This window comes from Lepidochelys kempii, chromosome 10, assembly GCF_965140285.1.
Source record: "Lepidochelys kempii isolate rLepKem1 chromosome 10, rLepKem1.hap1, whole genome shotgun sequence".
Taxonomy (NCBI): Eukaryota; Metazoa; Chordata; order Testudines; family Cheloniidae; genus Lepidochelys; species Lepidochelys kempii.
In genome coordinates, this window is record NC_136389.1 from 71,100,924 (window position 1) to 71,123,613 (window position 22,690).

At 47.8% G+C, this 22,690-nt stretch overlaps 1 protein-coding gene and 1 long non-coding RNA gene across 7 annotated transcripts in view; one reads left to right on the forward strand and one right to left on the reverse strand.

Annotated features, from left to right (window-relative positions):
- NTRK3 (neurotrophic receptor tyrosine kinase 3) overlaps window positions 1-22,690 on the forward strand; it is a 455,727-nt gene that overhangs the window by 314,688 nt on the left and 118,349 nt on the right. For all 6 annotated transcript variants that reach the window (XM_073304182.1, XM_073304180.2, XM_073304181.1 and 3 more), the window contains exon 12: window positions 20,578-20,766. In XM_073304182.1, coding sequence (XP_073160283.1) covers window positions 20,578-20,766 — 189 coding nt within the window. The remainder of the gene's footprint in view (window positions 1-20,577; window positions 20,767-22,690) is intronic.
- The window catches only part of LOC140895048 (uncharacterized), a 58,106-nt gene that overhangs the window by 28,653 nt on the left and 6,763 nt on the right, over window positions 1-22,690 (reverse strand). The window lies entirely within an intron of this gene.

The window sequence follows — 22,690 nt, forward strand, 5'->3', positions numbered from 1 at the left end:
ACATCCCTCTTCCTGATCCTTTGTAACATCCATCGCTCAACCTGGTATTGTCTGGAATCATCCCCTTTATTGTATGCCACCATTTCACCTTTATAACTGCAGCCTCCTATGGCTATTGCAGTTCTACGCCTATGGCTGGCAGGATGGGGAGAGGCAGAATCGGTTTCTGGTTGAGTGCGAGTTGTGATTACACAGCTGACGGGTCCCAGAAGGTACTGTGTGCACGTACACTCAGGGTTACGTGAAAGCTAGAGCTGTTTGCGATCACGGCTCCCGTCACACCATGACAACCACTGCGCTTGCTTGCTCCTTTATTTAAATGGAGTTGATGTTCCCTACTGACCTCAGATGGGAGCTGCGTGCATGTGTGCGTCTGTGAGAAGCGGAGCGTGCTGTTCTGTTTAGAAAGTGAAATCCCCAACCCTGGGGGGGGGAATTAATAATTTTATATTCTGGACTCTTGCCTCCTGACTGATCTATCTGAATTACAGATTAACTGGCAGCATAGGGACAGTGGAATCCATTTAAATGAATAGCTCTCTAATTTATTAAAGGGGTTATTTAGGCTGTTGGTATCAGCAGAGCATCAACTTCTTGGAGTAGCAGCAGATTCCTGCCCCCCAGCAGCACTCAACCCTTTGCTCCCTGTATATTTTATCTTCCCTATCAAAGCTGAAAGGGGGCCCTCCCAGAAATCCCTGTAGGATTCAGATAAGAATTCTGAGCAGTTAGTTTTATTTTATTTTCCGATTAGCAGTCGGCTCACTGGTAGCATATACTTTCTAAGTTATTCTGTAGGAGCCAGCTTTGTGTTCTCCTTTCTGATAGGTCTGGAGAAAGCAATGGAGAAATCCGACCTGTCTGACTAGACCAGACACCAATTGTCATGATTATCCTGTGACTGGTACTGTCAATAGTTCTTCTTTTTAACCTATACAGTATGCTTTTCTGACATAGATATACAATCCACTTCTAGATCTCCAGGTCAGGGCTGCAGGCCATAAGGAATGATGTCCTGGAAAACACTGGCATACCTATCTGACCTATTGACTATAGGGGACCCAGCCAAAAGAGACCCTTGAAAATAAGAATCATAGAAGTTAGAGATAGAAAAGGCCTATGCAGGCCTACCCAGCCTGACTTCCTGGAGTCAATGCAGTTTTGTTTCCTCTACTGATTTCTTGTGCTTTGTCCAGTCTAGTTTTAAATGTTCCAAGCAATGGAGCTTCCATCCGTTCCCTTGGCAGACTGTTCTACAAATTCATATATCCTGCTGCAGGAGCTCTTTTCCTGATATTGTCAAGAGGTTCTGTCCCCTCTGAGAGATCTTTGCTCCTCTGAACACAGGGGATCCTTTGCACTAGTGGAATAGTTTTTACAGATGATTTTTTTTCAGTTTAGTTTGCCCTGGACAGCCCTCTGTTCCTTCGTTTCACACAGACTTATAGAAGAAGTGTCCCTTCCAGCCCTACAAGAGGTCAGTTAGTCCATCCTCCCGTCCCGAGGCAGGACTGAGTATACCTAAACCATCCCTGTCAGATGTTTTGTCTAACCTTTTCTTTAATGGTGTGATGTCAGCTCAATATGATGTGTATGTACAATGCCGGTGAATTTTGCAACGATACAGTTGTCTGCAAACTGTAGTTAAAAGCTCGGTTCGTCTTTAAAAGAAGTCAAGGCAAATACTACCTTTATATCATGATATGTGTGCCAGGAATTTCTGCTTTCCCTCCGTTGTCTACAACGTCCTTTTGAAAATCTGCTCAACCTCATGTCTTCTGGTCAACTTCAGATGACAAGACTGTATCAGCATAGCACTAGGGAACCAGCAGGGGAAGCACAAGAGACTATGTAAACGGTGGTTGTTTTTTTAAAAAATTTATCTATGATGGAATGGTGGACAAGTTTTTTGTTTTTTGGGTTTTTTTTAGGATATTTCTAATCTGGAATTCATACCCCCAAGAGATCATCATAATTTTCAAAAGGCTCAGATTCAGGATATAAACTCTTTCTGCAATTTGAATGCATTTAGTTTCTGTAGGAAACAAAATATTTTTCTTCGGAAGGAGTAAATGCATAGGGAGGATGACATCACCAGACCAGGCTATTTTGAGGAGTATTAAGCAAAGAAAAGTGATATACTTTTTGCAAAAGTCAGAAGTGTTACATTTCCATTACTTTAAAGAACTAAGTTAAGCTAGTTTTATTTCAGACTTTCCTATTAAATTCCATTCTGGCTGAACGTAAACACGGTGGGTCTGTTTTTTTAAAAGTTTGGGTGTGCAAATATGTGTCTAAGCTGCACACTCAGAACTGGGGCTCCAGCCTGATCAGAAATGTCTACACTGATATTTTTAACTCTGTAGGAGGAGCCCTGTGAGCCTGAGTCAGTTGACCCAGGCTCTGGGACTCACTGCTAAGGGGTTTATTTTGCAGTGTAGAAGTTATGTCAGTTGCATGCACAATTGCAGTAAGTGGGCCTGCAAATAACTTGTTAGGAGCATAATGTCACTGTCATACAACTATGGTGACTGCCTGCGTACAGAGGTAAAATGTTTAATAACAAAAAGCCCATTTTTAAAATAGGTCAAATTTTGACAGAAAAGTTTTTGTTTGAAAAATCATGAGCTCTGTTAAATAGTGTCTGAGAACTAGAATGTGAGAAACTGACCAGTCTAGTTTCAAGGTTCAAGATGAATGATTTGCAAAATGAAAACAAAGAGCATAAACCAGGGGTGCAAAATACCTTAGATTATAAATGTTCTTTCCGTTTGAATCCTTTGTGGGAGTCACACAAGGGAAGAGATTTATTTTTGTTTAATACATGATATTTTTTCTTGACAGAAAATTAAACCGCAATAGGGAGGCCTGAACATTAATGTTGTATTATAACAGCTAATTCCCTCACTGGCTTCAGAGTCTTTTAAATTGGATACTTTGGGGAGGGGACACATGACTCCAAGGACTCCAGGGGCTCTGGTTACCATTGGCTGGGTAAGACTTCTCTGCATACAGGCCTCTCATCTCCATGGAGAACACACTGGTGTCAGCGTTAAGTGGTGTGGCTTAAAGATAGCCTTGTCAGTATAATTGATCTTGCGTCATTGCCTTTCCTGCCAGGACTGTCTGTCTCCTTACCCATAATCCCCATCACTTTGATGACCCATCAGGAATATGGGACTTGGCCCAGCTTTGCCTTCATCCAATAACATTATGAAATTGATACTGACACTTCCATTGGCACTAATTTCTGTAAGAGATTGGAGCCAGAGGACAAGTGGTTTACTTTCATGGCAGTTAAGCTTTCCAAGTAGATCAAGGCGGAGACAGCCCAAGATTGATCTCACTGTGGCCAGGTTATGGGAGAGGAGATGTAGCAAGAGGGTGGGTGGGGGGTGGATACCTTGGCAGCTCACAGCAACCATAGCGAGGGAGGGAGGCAGATTGTCGAAAAATGGCAAAGCTGAAAAATGGGAAGCATGCACAAACCTTCTACTATGTGTCTGTGATGCCAGTGTTCACTGGTGGCCAGATGCCTGAAGGGCAGATACAAATGCTCTGACCACTGAGAGCTGGTAGAGGTTTGCTGGTTGATTACTATTATTATTTATTAAGCATCCACGGTGCACTCAGCTCAGTTCAGTTCAGCGCTGTATAGTTCAGGGATGGGCAAATGTTTTGGCCCAAGGGCCACATCGGGGTGTGAAACGATATGGAGGGCCGGGTAGGGAAGGCTGTGCCTCCCCAAACAGCCTGGCCCCCGCCCCCATCCACTCCCTCCCACTTCTCTCCCCCTGACTGCACCCCTCAGAACCCCCAACCCATCCAGCCCCCCCCTTGCTCCTTGTCCCCTGACCACCCCCTCCCGGGACCCCCCATCCCTAACCACCCTCCCTGGACCCCACCTCCATCCAACCCCCCTGCTCCCTGTCCCCTACTGCCCCCCTGACCCCTATCCACACCCCTGACCCCTGACAGGCCCCCCAGGACCCCACCCCCTATCCAACCCCCCCGTTCCCTGTCCCCTGAGTGCCCTGACCCCTATCCACACCCCCGTCCCCTGACAGGCCCCCCAGGACTCCCACCCCTACCCAACCCCCCCGTTCCCTGTCCCCTGACCACCCCCTCCCAGAGCCTCTGCCCCATCCAACTGCCCCCTGCTCCCCGTCCCCTAACTACCCCCCTGGAATCCCCTGCTCCTCCCCTTACCACCCCCCCGCTCCCAGCCCCCTTACCATGCCGCTCAGAGCAGCAGGAGCTCGCCACCCGGCCGGAGCCAGTCGCACTGCCCGGTGGCAGCATGGCTGTGCGGGACGGGGAACAGCAGGGGTGGGGCTGGGGGTAGCCTCCCCAGCCAGGGGCTCAAGCGCCGGGCAGGACGGTCCCGTGGGTCGGATGTGACCCGCGGGCCGTAGTTTGTCCACCTTTGGTATAGTCGGTCAGGTGCAGGCTCTTGCTTATGGGGCCATGCTGGACTCACTCAGCTGATGGTCTGATCCAATGGCAAATTTAATGTTTCTGAGGCCCAGCTCAAGGACAACTTTAACTGAGTCAGGGGTCTCTGTGTAAGCAGTGTCAGGATGAGCTCCACCCTGACATCTGGTGGTGAGGTGTGGCAAGTTGTGGAAAAGAACTTCAGGGGCCGATCTCATTTGCATAGGCACACCCACCACGCCTAGAATGAGACCATAGCTGCCCAAATGGTCACTTTGGCTGCTGTGGGATCCCCAGTGTCTCTGTTATTGGGGCAGGAAGAATAAATTGTTATTACCCTGATTATGGGAACTGTGCTTGGAACTGTACGTGGCCTTTTGTTATGATGGAGGGATTCACCATCAACTAAGTAGCACTCGCTAGGCAAGGGTCATGGGTTCCAAAACTGTGTGAACGGAGAGAGGCTGGGGACAAGTATTAATACTTGGTGGCATGGGCCCCTTGGTGAGGGCCTTACATGCTGATTGCACTTCCTCCTCTCTCCACTGTGGAATATCAGAGCTAATTTTGATTTCATTAGAAGTCTAGTTATAGGCTGCTGAGCTCACTTTGGGCTGACAGTGCACCAGCACTGGGGCTCCCCTACTATAAGCTGAATTCACCTAAGAGCTGAAATCACTGAGTGTTGTGTTAAGTAGTGGGGGAGCCTGAAGATATATTGTGGAGCAGTTTGCGGGACGGCTGGTGAAGCAGTTCGACGCGGAGCAGTGTGTGGATGGCAGGAGCTGCTTGTGGGCCGTGGAGCTGAGTGAAGGAGTCCGTGGGGCGGCTGGCGGAGCGGAGCGGAGCGCAGCTGAGCGAAGGAGTTCGTGGGGCGGCTGGTGGAGCGGAGCGCAGCTGAGCGAAGGAGTTTGTGGGGCGGCTGGCGGAGTGGAGCGCCGCTATGGAGCTATGGGGCGGTCAGCTTCAGATCACGTAAGGTGCCTCTTACCCCCGTCCCATTTCCACTCAGGTTGGGAGGTAAAGCTCCACAGATAAACTTTTGAACTCTGGGGCTGCCCTGACCAGGGACAGAGACTTTTGGGGCATTGGACTTTTGGGACTTTGGGTGATTTGGGGTTGCTGGACTCAAGAACCAAAGGGAAAAGGGCATGCCCCAATTTGCCTGGGGTGGGGTTGTTTTTGCTCATGGGTTGTGTTATGAATCCTGTTGGTGGTGTTTCCCCAACATAATGCCACATTGTTTCTCTCTGTTATTAAAAGACTTTTGCTACACTCAGACTATGTGCTTGCGAGAGGGGAAGTATTGCCTCTTGGAGGCACCCAGCGGGGGTGGTATATATTTGTCCCAGGTCACTGGGTGGGGGCTCGAGCCGGTTTGCATTGTGTTATTGGAATGGATCCCCTAGATATTGAACCCGGCCCTTGTTGCTGCCAACTCTGACGGGCAGAAGGGTTACATCTGTTATAACCTGGTGAAAAGCTGCAGGGTAGGTGGGACCTAACCATGGCCCAGCATTGCAAGCATGTTAAAACCCTGGGCTGTCCAAAGCTTTACCTGAGTTATGCAGAGACAGGTAGATCCCATCTAAACAGTAGCTTTTAACCATGTTGTAATAGCGTCCCTTGTCCTGGGTGGGGTCTGCCTGCGAGTATGGGATGGCATCTTCACATTGGGGCCCAGCTAGTAGAGATGTGCAGCTCAGCCTGTGTTTGTGGAAACCCTGTGCCTGCCAAGCAGCCCCTGCTCCAGCTCAGCTCTTTGTATGCGTGTGCTCAGGAGGAAGGGCTTGGTTAAAGTGTTTATCAGTTTGTCACAGTCTCAGTCTGCCATGGCTGGGGGCCAGGAAAGTGGATAAAAGCCTTGGGCCAGTGATAAATAGAAATTGAAAAAAGGAAATGTGTGTGTTCAGCCCTGAGCCGTCATCTCTGTTTCCGAGGAGATTGCTCCCTTGTGGTTTGGGCATTTGGATAGACTCACTTGTCTTGGCATTGAGTGCCCACGAGGTACCTTCGGGTTCAAATGGCATGTAAGCATGTGAAATGCCAAGGGCCAATGGGCGAAGAAACATGTCACAATGCTGAGTGTGTTGGGGGGGGTTGTTCCCCCATTTTTACATGTGGGTGAGCGTGCGTGAGCATGTCTGTGTGGGAGTGCAACATGCATATAAACCAATATAGGCAGGTCCTTGGGTGAGTTCAAGTGACCATGTGTTAACATGCATGTGTCTAAGCAAGCAAATATGGACTTGTGTGGATCTGAGGGAGGGAGGGTCCCTTTGTGGCAGGTGTCAACATGATCTAGTGGTTAGTGGAGTCAGGGAATCTGGGCTTTATTGCTGGTTCTGCAATGGATTTACTGGATTAAGTTGCTGGATAGTCTCTTTGTGCCTCAATTTCCCTACTGGTAAAATGAAGATAGAGACACTTCGCTCCTTTTTGCTTACTGTTTATTGTGTGTGAGTGTGTATATGTGTGAGCAGCACCTGTGCATATGTGAATGTTCATGTGAGTAGTTGAACGTGTACTCCTGCACGTGTGTGCAAACTGTAGCAAGCACCGCAGTATATAAAACACACCTTATGAGCAGAAGAGATTAGAAGGCTGATATGGTGTTATTCCGATTGATTTTGCTGTTGTATTTATACCTGAAGGTAAAGAGCAGGCATACTGGAAATCAATTGGCCCTGTGCTCTCTCCCCACTCCCTCTGCAGTGCCATTTGAATGAAATGCTTCTATCATTTTTACCATGTGTCTATGATAGGGATGAGTGAGCCAAGAGATTAATAGGCCCTGCTGTGGCCTTTACCCAGCAACTGCCCATCTCTTGTGTTGTAAAGTACACACGGTTCTGGAGGTTTTAGGTACCCTTGAGGTGAAAGTTTTGGGACTCTGGCTTAAATGGGAGGCAAGTTTCTGTCTACAAAAAGATGATGTAAAGGGGCAGCATGCTGAGAGTACAGGCAGCCGGGAGTGCACTGAGCTCCCAGTGTTTGGGACTGGAGGCTAAGGGTGATTAATGGGAGATGCTGAACAGTTAGGGATTCGTGGCTGGTACTGGACATGGTGCTGGGAAATACGGGGTTCTGTTGTCCAAATTATAGCATGGCCATAAAATGATGGAAGATTGCGGGCCTTGGTGACAGGAAGATACACCTTTGCCATGACTTCAGTCCTTTGCTGGGCTCCCCTGATCCATCCAACCCAAAATTGACTAGCCTTTGGTTTTCTGTAGCATCTTGCAAAATCTGCCTGCCGTGCTGAGTGTGGTATAGCAGCTGTTCTGCACTAAGCAGTAGTCTCAGATATGTGAAACTGCAGTACTGGCAGAGGAACATTCAGTCATTTTATCCTCTGTCTCCTCCGGAAAAGTGCCTTGGGATGTTGAGTTTCCAAATGGACTGCCAAACAGAATCGTGCAGGCGGGACCTTGGTTTGATGCCTCATTCCAAATATGGAGCCCCTAAGCACAGCGACCCTCCTCCTTATTACTGCATGACTGCAATGAGTCTGGATCTTGGCGTGAGATCTGAACCCCAGAAGCTTTTGGCCCAGAAGCAAATGGGCTCCCACCTGAGCCACAGTGACAAATGAATAGCAAAGGGACTTGTGTCCTACTCAGGTTGTGTCTACAGAAATGCTACAAAATGGAGAATTGGTGCCTGTGGCTGTGATGACTTTGCAGGGAGCAGTGCCATGCCTTGGGCCTCTGAAATGTCTCCTGATTTGCCCACCCTTCTCCCACTGTGGCATTTGTCCACTCCATGGGCACTTGGGGCTAGGCACACAGCATGCCGTTTGCAGTGGGATTTTGTTACAGCGATAGATAGCTGTATCCCCTGCGACAGGGGCCCTTTCTCACTGCATTTCAGAAGGGTACATCGGTGCCATGCGGTTGCGACTCTGCAACCCAAAATACCACAGTGCATCCCATGTGCCTCACTGGAAGGTTCCATATCTTATATATGCCAGTGTCCTCCCCATGTAAAGAGGTGTGAAAGGAGCACAGGGGCTGACTGTCAGAGGGGGCTGAACACTGGCAAGTCAGTAGGAGCCGTGGATACTCAATACCTCTGAGCATCAAGCCCAAAGAGCACGCTGAATAATTAAAGTGAGATTACAGCAAGTGACTCTATAGATTTGGCCCTTCCTTGCTTCCCCCCTCCACTCTCTTTGTGCCTTCAAAGCATATCTGCTCCTTTTGCTGACAGAACTGCATTTCTCCTCCCATTAATGCTGCGAAAGCCGATATCGCTGGCGTGGACGCTAGTGTGCCAAGATGGGATCCCAGGAGCATTCTTGCTAGTGATTGATGCATAAGCCAGAAAGACTCCACCTGGATTTTCAAATCCTGGGATGAGTGTGCAGCTCTGGCATTTAGAAAAATTAGCTTTTGGAATGTGAACAGAGCAAACTTGATCAGGGAGTCATGAAGAGCAACTAAAGATGGTATAAGAGTAGTGCTGTTAGCTAGTGTCCTGTTCCATTACATCACAGGTATTGTAACTAAATACGGCCATCCTCCCTGCATTTAATATCAGATAAAATACGCTTTGCTTCCTCTTCTGAGCTCTTAGGAAGTGTTGCTGTGCATTATTAAATAGCTGCCATGTTTCACCCCAGAGGTGGTTGCATTTCATTGGTAGGCAGGAGAAACGGTTCCCATCTATCCTTTATCTGCTTCATGGGGGATGGTTTAGGCTTAGTTAATACTTAAAATCTTCGAGATGCTCAGGTGTAAGGATAAAGTATTCCTACGAGTAACCCCACAGTGTCACGTTTAGTCACTTTTCTGACTATTTGCTTCTTCCTGTGTTGGAGGCACTTGGTACAGCTGGCCCTCTGGCTTTGGGCATAGCTGTAAAATGTCCTCCTCTCCATTCTTCCCACTGGAGCCTGGGACTCAGAATTGGATTTTCACACTGTCTGGCTTGTTGGATGCCTCCCCTTGAAATTTTCAGATTGTCTTGTGATTTTTATTGTCTACGTTCCTCTGCTGGATTTATGTATTCGTGCTGTCCTATGCATTGACTCGTGTTTGATCTTAATACTTCCATTCCCAGTGTGCGAGTGCATTCAGGAGTCACATCAAAACTCCATAAATAAAGCCGAGAAGGAAAATCACTACCAAGGGGGAGCTCTCCAGAGTACGAGAGATTTGGGGAATCCGACATCTCTTACAGGAGAGAATCTTTGAAGGGTGATGGAAGTTGAACCAGTGCTTTATGGTTTGGGGAGACCTTATGGATTATTGTATATGAAGCAAACAGCAGTGTGAGTGGCCCAGAGGTAGATTTACTCTGCGATGTGCCTCAATTCCTAAACGTGATGATGGGATACTTTCCTCTGAGAATTACTGTCCAGCATTTCATTTGCTCTGGGGGCCAATTGAAGCTACCACTCTGGATTATTTTTACATGTGGCAGAAGGCGTATGGGGAAGGAAGGATGGGGGCAGTAGCTATGCTGCCATTGCAAGGTGAAATGCAGCAATCTTCTCTTTTTTCCTCTACCCTCTGGGGATGGAATAGGAGCAGCTCATTCAGGGCACTTGCAACTGAATTCAGTGGCAGGTTCGTGACTCCCCACTTCCATTCTCAGCAGTTTGGGTCTGCATCAGTGTAACTGCTGCAATTAGTTCTGGCTCTGGCTGGTCCATGTGCTTCTGGCTCTGTCCCCCATGTGCTCTTGGTTCTGTCTCTGACCTGCCTGTGGAGTGTATTGTTTAATGAGAACTGTGATCATGGCTCTCTAGAAAGGTGCTAATCTGGTTTCAAATCTTAGTTTGGCCACAATCAGATTAGCTCTGGGTCGGTCGATGCAACTCTAATGCTTCTGGCCCAATTGCTGTGAATTTGGTAAAGAAGGAGAGGGATGGCACTTGGCTGATGATAACTGGAAAGCTATTTCTACGGTAGGGGGTAGCCTAGAAATAGGCGTGAAGTTGGGAGTGACCCGAGCAAGCAGTGCGAAGTCAGCAGGTAGCAGGAGAGCGGAACGGAGTTGTGGGGACGTTGGGGAGTGAGGGAAGAAGCCGTGTTTGAACGTGGTGCAGATGGCGAGGGCGAGCCAAGAGCGGGAGACTGTATCAGCAGAAAGAAAAGGAGTACTTGTGGCACCTTAGAGACTAACAAATTTATTTGAGCATAAGCGTTCGTGAGCTACAGCTCACTTCATCGGATCCTTTTCTCCTTCAGCTCACTTCATTGGATCCTTTTCTCCTTCTCCTTTTCTTTTTCCGGATACAGACTAACACGGCTGCTACTCTGTATCAGCAGAGTGAAAGCGTTTTGCATGGATTGGAGGGAGGTATTCAGCCCCTTCTGCCTCTTGGTAGGGCCACTGCTCAGGGAAGCGCATCCTACAGGATAGAAGCTCCCACAGTCTGCCATGGTGGATATCAAAGCTAGAAGGAAGAGGCAGCCGCACCAGGATATTCTGGAGACAAAAAGGGTGGGATAACCGCCCTTCACAGCAGGGAAAGGGGAACTGGGAGGGCCAGCCTCCAGTCAGGTCCCTGCCTTGAAAGCAGCAAGCGCTAACCTGGCCCTGTGCCCGTATCTGCCAATAAAAATTAAGAAATTGATTTCCTTTTGTTTGCCTGACAGAACAGGGCTCTTTATGAGACAGTAAATGCAATCCATCTCTGAGCATGGCCAGAGTTTTAATTGTGTTTGTTGTCCTTTCACTTATTCTGTTTTATGAGTTTCAGTTGCCATCCCTGCTGGTGCAGAGCTCACCCCTGGGGGATGAGTCAGTGTTTGATTTCAGCTCCAGCAAAAGGTTGGGATTTTTTAAACACCTCGCTTTTGTTGTTGTTTTTAATGTAAAGGTTGGAGCTGTTTTTGTATCTGCTGTTTATAAATAAATATATGTCTCCTGGTCTGAAGCAGGGCTGGACGATTCTGTTTGAGAGCCATCCTTCTGCCAGCTGATGATATGGCCCTTTGATGTATTGAATTTAAGATTAAGATCACTGAAGCATGGAAGCATCAACTGAGGTTTGAGGTCAGGCCAGAAGGCCAGTGGGATTTTAAAAGGTGGATTTTTTTAAAATGAGGGCTTTTACAGCACTTGCAGTAGCTTGCTTTTTGGTCCAGTTTACTGGGGAGGGGAGGGTTTTTTAGTTATGGATCGTATACAGTTCTTAATTAAATGGCTTCACTGTGTGCTTCTTTATATTATACAGTGGAGTTTGGATGGCCCATTTAGCTCTTGTAGTGATCGATCAAAAATCAGTTCCCAAAAGGCAGTTCCTGTTGATGGCGGTGTGGTTGGCCCATTGTTCTGAATGAACTATTTCTTAGCCATCTGACCTGCTTTGGGACCGCTGCTTTGGGGTTTGTAGTGTAGCTGGGACAGACCCTTTCTAGAACAGTGTTAGGGAATTGTATTGCTTATAGGGTGAGATTTCCAAGTCACCTAAAGGATCTGAATGTCCACTTCTCATTGCAAAGAATGAGAAATGCACATCCATATCCTCTAGGTGGCTTTGAAAATCCCTTACATTCACTACGAGGAGATTTAAGGAGCATCAGACTGGAAGGTAGGTACTTTGTCTTTCTTTGATCTTTTCAGAGATAGGAAAGAACTTGACTCCTCTCTGAGGGCCATTCTGCCGCAGTAAAGAACGTCATGGCTTGGGAGAGCACTGAGCATCATCATTTACAACCTACCTAACCTGCCTTTTAGATGCCCGGTAGAGGTTACTGTCTTAGCATGATGGACTTTTTGCTCTTGTGCACATGTCTGCTTTGGAGAATTCATTATGTTATGGATGTGCATGGAGTGACCATTATCTTCTCTTCTCTAATCTCTGGCTATTTATAAGGTATTCTGTAATGCCTATGCCTGCATCTTATCAGAAAATATAGTACCTTTCCTTGTTAAGTAATTGACCATTCGGATCTGATCATGTGAACAGGGGATTTACTAGGTGCTTTACAGACCTAGAGTAAGAGGTGTACCCTGCTTCCTAGAGCTTCAGACAAACTGGAACCAGAGCAGTTAAGCTATAGGAGACCACGCTGGAGAGAAGATGGTAGAAAGTCCCCAGAGACAGTGGGTTTCAGGAAGATTAGCAGAATGGGAGAAAATGTACTTGGCAGATGAAAAGAGGGAGGATTTTGGAGCAGCAGAATCAGGATAGAGTCAAATCCAAAAGGGGGAGAAAAAGACAAATGGGCACAATGCTGGGAAAGAACTGGAAGGCATATAGGGTGGGAGGGAGGCCGCAGGAGTTAAGAGAGAAGGGAGGTAGATGAGCGTGCAAATGGGCCTCACTCATGGTGGTGTGGGGGGAAAAGACAGAAAGAGTCAGAAAGAGGAGCTACACCTTTCTCTGTAGTGACTCTAATGGCTGACGTTGGGGCCTCTCTGACAAGGCTCTCCACCAATCTTTCTTGGAGGAGGACTGGTACAGTACTTTCAGTTGTGGTGACCAAGTAAGAGAGTCTAAAAAAAGGGAGCGTGGAGTTGAATCAGCTGCTGGAGTCATGGAGGGGCCCGCAGGGAACTGTAGTTGCTGTCTTGCAGCAGGTATGAATGACTCTGATTGTTAATCTGACTTTAGCTGCATACCAGATCCAACCTCTGCCCCAATCCCTCCTTTGCTCTCCGAGATTTCAGAATGTTAAAAATCCCAGAGAACACAGAAGATACACACAAAATCCTTCAAAAATTAACTAGTGGCCATGCTATACGGTAATTAATATCCACAATACAGACCTATTTATCCACAGACAGACACCTGCTACATCATCATATAGTTTGAGTTCATTGGCGACTCAAATTCACTTTAGTCCTGTTCCAAGATCTCCCATGGGTATATCAGGAATTACCAGGGGTTGTCCTGGGCCATTAACCTGGATTTGGTGGTGCAAAATTATGTCCATCCGGGCATCCACCTGCCTATCCATCTGTCTGTCTGTACAGGTGGATAGATTTACATAGATCCGTAGACACTTAAATCCTGAAGTCAATTTTTGTTCAGTTTTTCTCAGTCCTTACTCAGAAAATCTCTCACTGAAATCAGTAGAAGTTTGCCCAAGTAAAGATCTCAGGATTTGGTCTTTCATCAGTATCGTCCATTGTAAGTTCAGTGTCCTGTACGTGGTTAGCAGTTACAGTATGTACAGTATACTCAAGAGAGTGTTTAAAAGTTACATTATTGATACCTGGTTTATTTCTATGAGCTATTGATGATTGTATATATCATGAGTGGCAGAGCAAATCAAGCCCGCAGGTACAATATGAAAGGCTATCGGTATCTAGTTGGAACCAATTATGTCTCCAGGGTCTGTCCAGTATGTCTGCATTGCATCTCTGGTACCGTGTCACCCTCAGTTTGTGTCAAAGAGAAACTGTGATTAATTCTGTGCTGGAGAGACCTGGATCTCAAGCCACAGTGACCTATGCTCCCCAGATGTGGCAATGGGAGTGAAAGAAAATACAAGAAATACCACCATTGGTGGGCACAGGGTAGTGTATGGGGTAGGCAGATATCTAAGAGAGGAGCAGAGAGCTGGAGATTTAGGAGAAATGTAAAATAACAAAGATAAATAATTAAAAGATAAGAGAATGAGAGGAAAGCTTGGAGGGCACTAAACATTAATTTGTAAACGTTGTACATAATTAATCCGATAATATCTGGTTTCTGAGTTTATTGGGGAGGAAGTAGCTGGACGCTAGCCAATAGCTAAGTATCTTGGTCTCCAGCTCTGGCAGGGATCAGAAGTGCCTCCAAAAGGTAAGAGCAAATGCATTGTGAGCTCCATTGGTGCATTCCCTCACACTGGTCTCCCTGGGGCTTGAGAAGGGGAAGCGTTGCAGGCTCATTCTCGGCAAGAGGTGGAAGTGTGCTCAGGCAGACTCTGCGATATATTATCAATGTGGCTGTAACCATCAGGTGGCTCCACCCCTGACAGTTCTTGTTTTGTCAGTGACTAGCAGTAGTTGTAAGTGTTTGGGGATGGTGATGGACCAGCAGAGTTGGCTGGTGCTGAAGCTACTGGGGACTGGTAGCTTCTACAAGTGTACCAGGGTCTGCTGGAGCTGGGTAAATTTCACTGAGATGAGATAAAGCAAGGTCTTTCGGTGGTTTTATTTCAGTGTAAGCCAGGCAGTGTGTCTTGTGTACTGTATATGTAATGATCATGACTATAGTCTTGACTTTCCATTGCACCTTTCATCAAAGTGGATCCCAAAGCACAGTTACTAACGGATCAGGCAAACTGCTAGCACATAGCGGCCAGGAGGGAGCACATAGGGAGCACTTTGTCCATCCTGAATCAGGGCCACCTCTGGCCTGCAACCTCGTACTGCCCCAGTTCCCTCGTGTCATTTGGGAAAATCTGTTCCTTTGAGTATGTTCTGTCTTTAAAAAAAAAATTAAAGATCACAGATTCAAATCCTGGCCTGGAATAGTTTTAACTGAGAGTTATTAGAAGGAATGAACAAACCTCTTTACCACTGTGATGGAAGTGGTTGGGAACCAGTGACCAAGAAGCAAAAGGCCCTGTATATCCTGAACCATCCAGAGCCCTGGTACAGTAGACCTGTCTTCTATTAGTTTTAGCATCTAGTGTCTTCTCTTACTGACTGTGAGGGCCTGATTTGACAGAAGTGCCAAGAACTCTCAGCTCCCGTTAACTGCAATTGGAGTGGTGGCAGCTCAGCATTTCTGAAAACTAAGCCCTACCTTTGTAGTAATGCTTTTGAAACCCATCTTATTTGGGAGCCATCTGTAGTGTCCTCTAAGGCCAGGTCTCCACTTGAAAGGTTTTGCCGGCAGAGCTCTTTCGACTAGGGGTGGGATATTTCTTTACGACATAGCTTTGCTGGCAAAAGCCCTAGTGTAGGCACAGCTGTACTGGCAAAAAAAAGTGGTCTGGCTGAGATAGCTTATTTCACTCATTAAACTGGAATAAACCATCCTGGCAAAAGCACTTTGCTGGTATAACTGCATTGACACTCGCAGGGTTTTGCCAATATAGCTATCCCATATAGACATCATTGGAAACCTTTTAAGTGTAGACCAGGTGTAATCCTAATGACTTTTAGCCACCCTTCCTACTCACTTACACTGATGTGTGTCCTACCACCACACCACGTTACTGCCTTGGGACATGAAGACCCTTAACTGGCACTTAGGAATCCTTGACAGCCCCCTTTTAAACACCAGGCCCATTTGGGGTGCTAACCAAAGAAATCCTCTCTGTTTAGACCAGGGGTCTCAAAGTCCCGGCCCACGGGCCCTCTGCAGCCCAAGAACCTCCCCACTGCGGCCCGTGGGGGAAAGACCCATACAGCCACGCTGCCAGCTCTGTCTTCTGCAGGCGACGCCCCCCGCAGCTCCCATTGGCTGGGGGAGAGGGGCGGCGATACCATCACTAGTCGCTGGGCAGAGTCAGCCATGGCGGCAGCATCATTAGTTGCCGGGCAGAGTCAGCCATGGAGGCAGCATCACTTTTTTCCACAATGACTTTAAACAAGTCAAAATACCGAACACAACTGTCTGATGCCCACCTCCCTGCAATCCTGAAGGTTTCAACTGCTTGGTCACTGAGGCCAAACGTCAACAAACTGACTGAACTGAAGCGTTGCCAGGTGTCTGGCAAACACTAAAAACTCTCTGGCAGGCGAAGAATTGTATAACGTTGTATGACAGTTTCATTAGTTCTAAGAAATTCGAAATAAAAAATACAATATAAACATTTTCTTTTCTGAACACCATCTTCAGTGACATTATTGGCCTGCTGGGAGGATCTGAGGACTGGCACTGGCCCTAAGGTAAATTGAGACCCCTGGTTTAGACTGAGGCCTTGTCCAGGCTAGAGATGCTTCGCTGGCATAGCTACACTGGCAGAGCCCTCTAGTGCGGATGTAGCTTATGCCTACAACAGAAGGAGTATTTCTGTCAACAGAGCTGCACCACTTCCCGGAACAATGTTAGCTGTGCTTCTGTCGGCATAGCAGTGTCTGCCCTGGGGTTTTTGCTGGCATAGCCGTCAGCTAGGGGCTGGGGGGTTTTCATCCCTCTGACTGACACAGGTATGCTGACAGAACTCTGTAGAGTGGACCTGGCCTCACTGAACTGCCAATGTATGGAGGAGTAAGCGAAAGTGGAGGAAGTGGGCTGAGCATGGAGAAGGAGAGTTGGCATGGGTGACAGCCTGCTATGGAGAATTAGCTGAGAGTGAAATCCATGAAGACCTTTGAAGGGTGTAAAGATCAAGGAGCAGGAGGTATTTTGGGGAGCATTCGAAAAGGGCTTGAAGTAGGAGCAGTGGGGATGGAATGAAGAGAAGGAAACTGCAGAGCAACTCTCAGGAAACACTTCCTACCAGTGAGGTAAGGCCATGAGATACTTGTGTCCAAAAGGGGAGTGGTGGAAGCCCCATTGCTTGAGACATTTAAACGGGACAGGCCTACATTGATGGAGTGGTTGAATGGGCTTGATGTGACCTACGGTAATGGGTCTTGTCTATCGTTAATGTCTATGGTTTTTCTCTGCCTCTTTTGCATTCTGCCCTCTTGGGATTCAGTTTGAAGCTCACCTTCTACCTGAGGGACAGGAGCACCCAGTTTGAAGACCTCAGTGCTGACCTCATTAGGTAGACAGTAGCCAGTGAGTCACCGGGCGTGCTCCCCTCTGAAGGCAGCCTCTTGTGTTCTGCGGAGCTGCCTGGACTAAGTGTATTGTCGTGTACAATCAACTTTGTGCACAGCCGTTAGGTTGGCTAGTGCAGTATCACAAGTCTGTTGCTGGATCAGTTGATCTCAACCTGCCCCTAGGGCAATCTTGGTTACTGTCCCCTCCCTTTTCTCCTGCCCCTGCCCCACAGCCCTCATCAGCTTACTCAAGAGTGTACTAATGTTCCATTTTGTCTGGTTTGGCCAATAAATTGCACAGCATCAATGAGTTGTTATGAATCATTAAAGGTGGGTGAAGGTCTCAAGATTCAGAGATGTGGCTCAGTTTGGAATAGGTCCCAAAAGTTTGGTGCTAGTCCCACCTTTGAGACATTATCCAGGCTTCGTTGCTCTGGGAGGCATGTTAGGAATCTCCTGAGGATGGGTTTTCCTATCAGTTTCCCAGCACCTCCATCAGCTCCCCCAAATCTAAACATCCTGCTGCCTGGAGACACCCGTGGGGTTGTCAGTGGCCTCTACCATTGCTGGAGGGGCAAGTGGGACCTTCATGGACTCTGCAAAAACTCTGGTCTACTATCCTAGTATATGGCACTTTTATCTTGATTGACATGTTTTCTGTATCCTGCACCCTTAAATGGGGGCATGTCACCCTCCTGCCTGCAGAGACAGACATCATGTTGTGTTCACTTCTCAGTGCAGTTTGTGACAGAGAGGACTCATGCCTACCATGAAAAAGACTTTGCTTTTGTTCCTTCTTTGGCGGGGTGTGTGGGTGGTGGTGGTCTCTTCATCTAAAGTAAGTCATTCAGACTGAAATTGCTTTTTGTTTATTGTGTTTGGAGAAACACAATACCTGTACTCCTAACGCAGGTATCTTGCAGGGGAGATGAATTCTGCTGTGTTTTCTGTAACGTCACAGGAGCTGAGGGTAATCTGGGCCCTGAAAGAAGGCGAGAACCTGCCAAAAGGAACTCACAATAAAGGGAGAGACTTCTTTCTTGTGAGTAAAACACCTGCCAGAAATCTGCTAATTACACAATAACTTTATTATATCCCACTCAGAAGAACAAACAATACTTGAAGTCTGAGAAATCAGAATAGATTAATGCAGTCAGAATGTCTGAATGAAGCACATATTCTCTGGATCCTCTCAGAAGCTCCAAGGGAGCAAAATGACTTCAAGACACTCTTCTTTGTTGCTAGCACTACATAATAAAGTAATTGTGCAATTAGCAATAGATTAGTGACAGAAGAGAGACATTTTCTACTCAGCGCAGGTAGAAGGTGGAGCGGCTCCGCTCATCTTGGCTTAACCTTCTGTTAGCCCCTGGTAGTTTCCAGAAAACAGCAGAGATACATCACCAGATGACTGGGATTTTTCTTCCCTCCTTGTCTGAATAAATTACAGCGTGTTTGATTAGGGTGCTGAGGAATGTGTCCTTACAAAAGCTTGCGTTGGATCCTTCTCATTCCCAAGCTCCTCACAGTTTCCCATTCATGCAAGACAGATGGCTGGAGCTTGCAATTTTGGGCTTTACCAGGGGCCTGGGGAAATGGTGGTTGTGATCATGGGGCTTGTGGAAAGAACATTTCATAATGATCCCTCCTGGCTTCTGAAGTTCCATGAGGTTTTCTGGCCTTGACAACTTTCCGTCATGAAAGCTGACAGGCAGTTTTACAACTGGGGCTGTAAAAATCAGGTGATGACTGAGGTTTGTAAAATGTTTATGGGTCTGAGAAGCTGGACCTGGCTATTAGGTCACCTGGCCCTTTCTTCAGGGCATCCTTTTGTGTATGAAAATGGGGGGGTGTTGGGGAGGGGTTAGAGCAGCCGTATCCTGGGATTTGGATGTGTGCGTGCGTGCATGTGCAGGCTTGGATGTGGGGGGGGGGGTCTCTTTTTGCAGGAGGTGGGCTGTGCAGTGTTTGGGCCATTAGGGTGTCTGAGGGCAGCTTGAGTGGGCCCATTTGGCGGTGTTAGGATGAGTGTGTTTGCCCATGCTGGGGCATGTGTGGTTAGAGGGGTGTGTACATGTGGTATTTTCGAGGGGGCAGTTTGTGAAAGGGCAGGGAGCTGTACATGGATGGAGATGTATTTTGGGGTGTCTGAGAAGGAGAGGGGACCAGTGTTTGGGCTGTTAAGGTGACTGTGGATGTGGGTGCGTTGAGGAGGGGAGGGAGCTATTTGTGTGTAAGGGTCTACTGAGCAGGCTGCTGCAATAGCTCACCCACCACGCAGTTCCCACTGGGTGACAAGTGTGAGCCCTTGGCTTAGAAGGACAGCATGGAGAGAGACTCCAGGCTTCTCCGTTAGGCCTGCTGCCCAGCAGTCTGACTGAGTGGCGAGATCAATAAAGCATCCCTGGAAGTGAGCAGCAAATGGGGAACTGGGATGGCAACAGTCAAATTAGAGAAGATGGGGAGGAAACTCTCCTGAGCCTATTACAGCTCAGCCCAAAGTTTGCTCCAGTTGCTGCCTGGCTCTGCACCATGCTTGGGGCTTGCTCCTGGTGCTGGCTGTGGGTGCTTGTGGCAGCCCAGAGAGAGGAGGAGCAGGGAGAAGCCAACACTGTGGAGTGCCAGCAAGAAGGAGAAGCTCTGCCGGTGAGAAAATCCTCCTGCAGCCTCTTCTCAGGCAAGAGCAGCCCAACAAGTTGATGGCAGGTGGAGAAGGTTGGGGGGATTCCCCTGGATTGCAGTCAGAGAGCACTGGCTGTTTTCCTTCTCCCTCTGTCTGTGAATGCTCTGGCTTTGGAGGGGCTCCGGTGGAGAGGGTGTGGGTTGCTCAGCACACAGTTAGGAAGGAGGGAGGTGCATTTCCATCACTGTGAGGCTCACTCAGGATTGACTCCTATGGACTCACAGAATTTGTGAGGCTCACTCAGGATTGACTCCTATGGATCACAGGTTCCCAAGCACATCAGCTGGAGCTAGGGGTTGTGGGCATGCAGGCAGGGGAAAAGGGAAGGAGGAGGTGTACATGGGTGGTGAGAGGGAAACATCGTCTGAGCACAGCCTGAGACCCAGGAAGCCCTATTTGTGAATGCTGCTTCTCCAATCTGCGCTCTCGGTTACTTGTTTAATCTATCTTGGGTCTCATATCATGCCCAGCACTGTAGTATATGAGCACCACAGAGGCTGAAATGTCCGGCAGGGACTAAAGACGGTGGCCCTCCAGGGCAGGGCTGAAGCCTGTTCGGTTGCTGCCTGTGCTGTAGTTCTGGAGGGAGAGGACTTTGGTCTCCAGGATTGTCAGTCTGGCTCGCTCACCGGTATTGTGAATGGGACGGGCTCTCCCCAGCACACGTGCATTGCCTGGGAGATTCCCAGGATAATTAATCTGTTCAGGAGGTTAGATTATTCTTTGTCCAGCTGACGCAACTAACCTAGGTGAACTGTATGTAACAGTGAACAGAAGAACCACACAGGGATCTGGGCTGCTTGTCTCTTCATTGTGTTGTCTGACATTTTTGTGTGTGATGGCTCTAGGTCCCGTGGCAGTGATCAGCGGGGAGGAGGATTCTGCCAGCCCCCTCCATCATATCAACCATGGCATCACCACACCCTCGTCGCTGGATGCTGGCCCGGACACGGTGGTGATCGGCATGACCCGTATCCCTGTCATCGAGAACCCCCAGTACTTCAGGCAGGGCCACAACTGCCACAAGCCAGACACATGTGAGTGCCTTATCCAGCTGGATCCTTCTGCTTATGTGAGGACAAGAATGGGGGCCGGGGTGGGGGGAAGAGGAGTGGGTGGAAAAAGAAGGATGAGGAGGAAGAGGTAAAGGAAGAAGTGGATGTGGGGGAGGATAATGGGTCTTGTATGGTCCAGAAATGAAAGTGAACTGAAAGGTAAATCTCAGGTCACAAAAATCACAACATACATGTAGGTGCTTCAGAAGGAGAATTCCCACCCTCACCCTCCATTCCACTTTCATCCTCCTACCACCACCTGTTAATCACCTTCCCCGTTTGGGACAGAGACAGCCTAGAATGGAGCCTGCAGATGGTTTCTTTGGGCACTGTACCTGAGGCGTGAGCCAGTGCAACTTGAGAGCAAAAGGCATTAGAGAGACCTGATTCCCCTGTGGGATAAGGATGCATCTACCCTTCCTTCTCCAACAATTCCCTACCCTCATAGCAGCAGGACTGCCTCCTTGAACAACCTGCAGCCGAAAGGGCAAACACAGCAGTATCTACAGGTAGGGCAGATACACAGAAAATGCTTGGAGCAGGAGAGCAACAGATTTGGACACTCCATTTCTTACACTCAGGGGGGGCCTCTGAAAAGCTTGAAATCTGTGTTGTGGGCAACATCCATTAAATAGCAAATATCTTCCACACCAGGTGATAAACTGTTCAGCCCAGCTTAGCGGGAGCCCTCATAAACTCTGATAGTGAAAGTGAAGGGCTATTAAAAAGGATGCACTGTTGGTCACCACATACCACAACTGCTTCCTGGGCCACTGTCCCTCAATATGTGGAGCCCATGCACAATCAGTGGATCAGATACAAACCTCCCGCTGCACCCTCTGCCTTTGTCAATTCCTAGAAGCAACCGCCTCCCACTCCATTTATTGTTCAGGTTCTTGGAATATTTTGCATTTCTTGGTTCCAGTCAGGGTTGGATGTAACAAAATGTCACAAGGAAAGTTATTGTCACCATCTTCCCAGCCTGACCAGAAGCAGGAAGTACCAGGGATCTTGCTGGAGAGCCAGACTCCCAGTCTGTTTTTGCAAACTCGGGAGGCTGGAAAAATTTGAGTCAGCAGCTGAGCTTTGAGGTGTTCATAGGAATCAAACTTCCAAACCTTTAGAAATTCACCCAGTGCTGAACATTAGGCAGGAACTTGGTTCTCCATGGCCGCGTCTTTTGCAATCAGATAACCCTGAACAGCATCCTCTTCCCCTCCGGCTGAGACGTCAAGGACTGGTCCTATCGCTGACACTCACACGAACTGATAGAGAGAAACATGAGCTGGACCTCCAGTCCTGGACTGCTGCTTGTTGCACTTCAGTCACTGGAGCAATGGGGCATATCCAGTTACTGTGCTTGGCTTTCCCTTTGATTTGTATTTGAATGTATTTCTTTTGATCAGTTTATACAGGGAGGGAGTGGAGTGTTTTGGTTAGGAAGAAGGAGCCAAATAGTGTGGTATTTCTGTATCATATTTATGTTTTATATTGCTTATAGCACCTCATCTCAAAACACTCAGCAGACTCTGATGGCTTTGATTCTCTCATTTCTCTCTCATCTCTGTAATATTTCATAGTACATCAACTCTTTTGGTGTGTAAGCACCATTGTAGTAGAGGTGGTTGAAAATCAAAGGATTCAATTTCCTCTGAGTTTTGGGGGTTTGGTTAAATATTATGGGGCTGCCCGGGAAGTAGATCGCAGCAGAATATGGTCCAAAAGCTTCACGGGTTCCGTTTGATTAAGATCTGAACAGTTCAATATGCAGCAGAACCACGAGGGGCTGGAATCTGGATCATTTAACCGGGCCATGTGGAGAGAATTTAACATTGTCAATAAATATACGCACAACAGATTATAGGGAAAGCACGTCCCTCTGCTTATCTGCCTGGAATCATCTGCA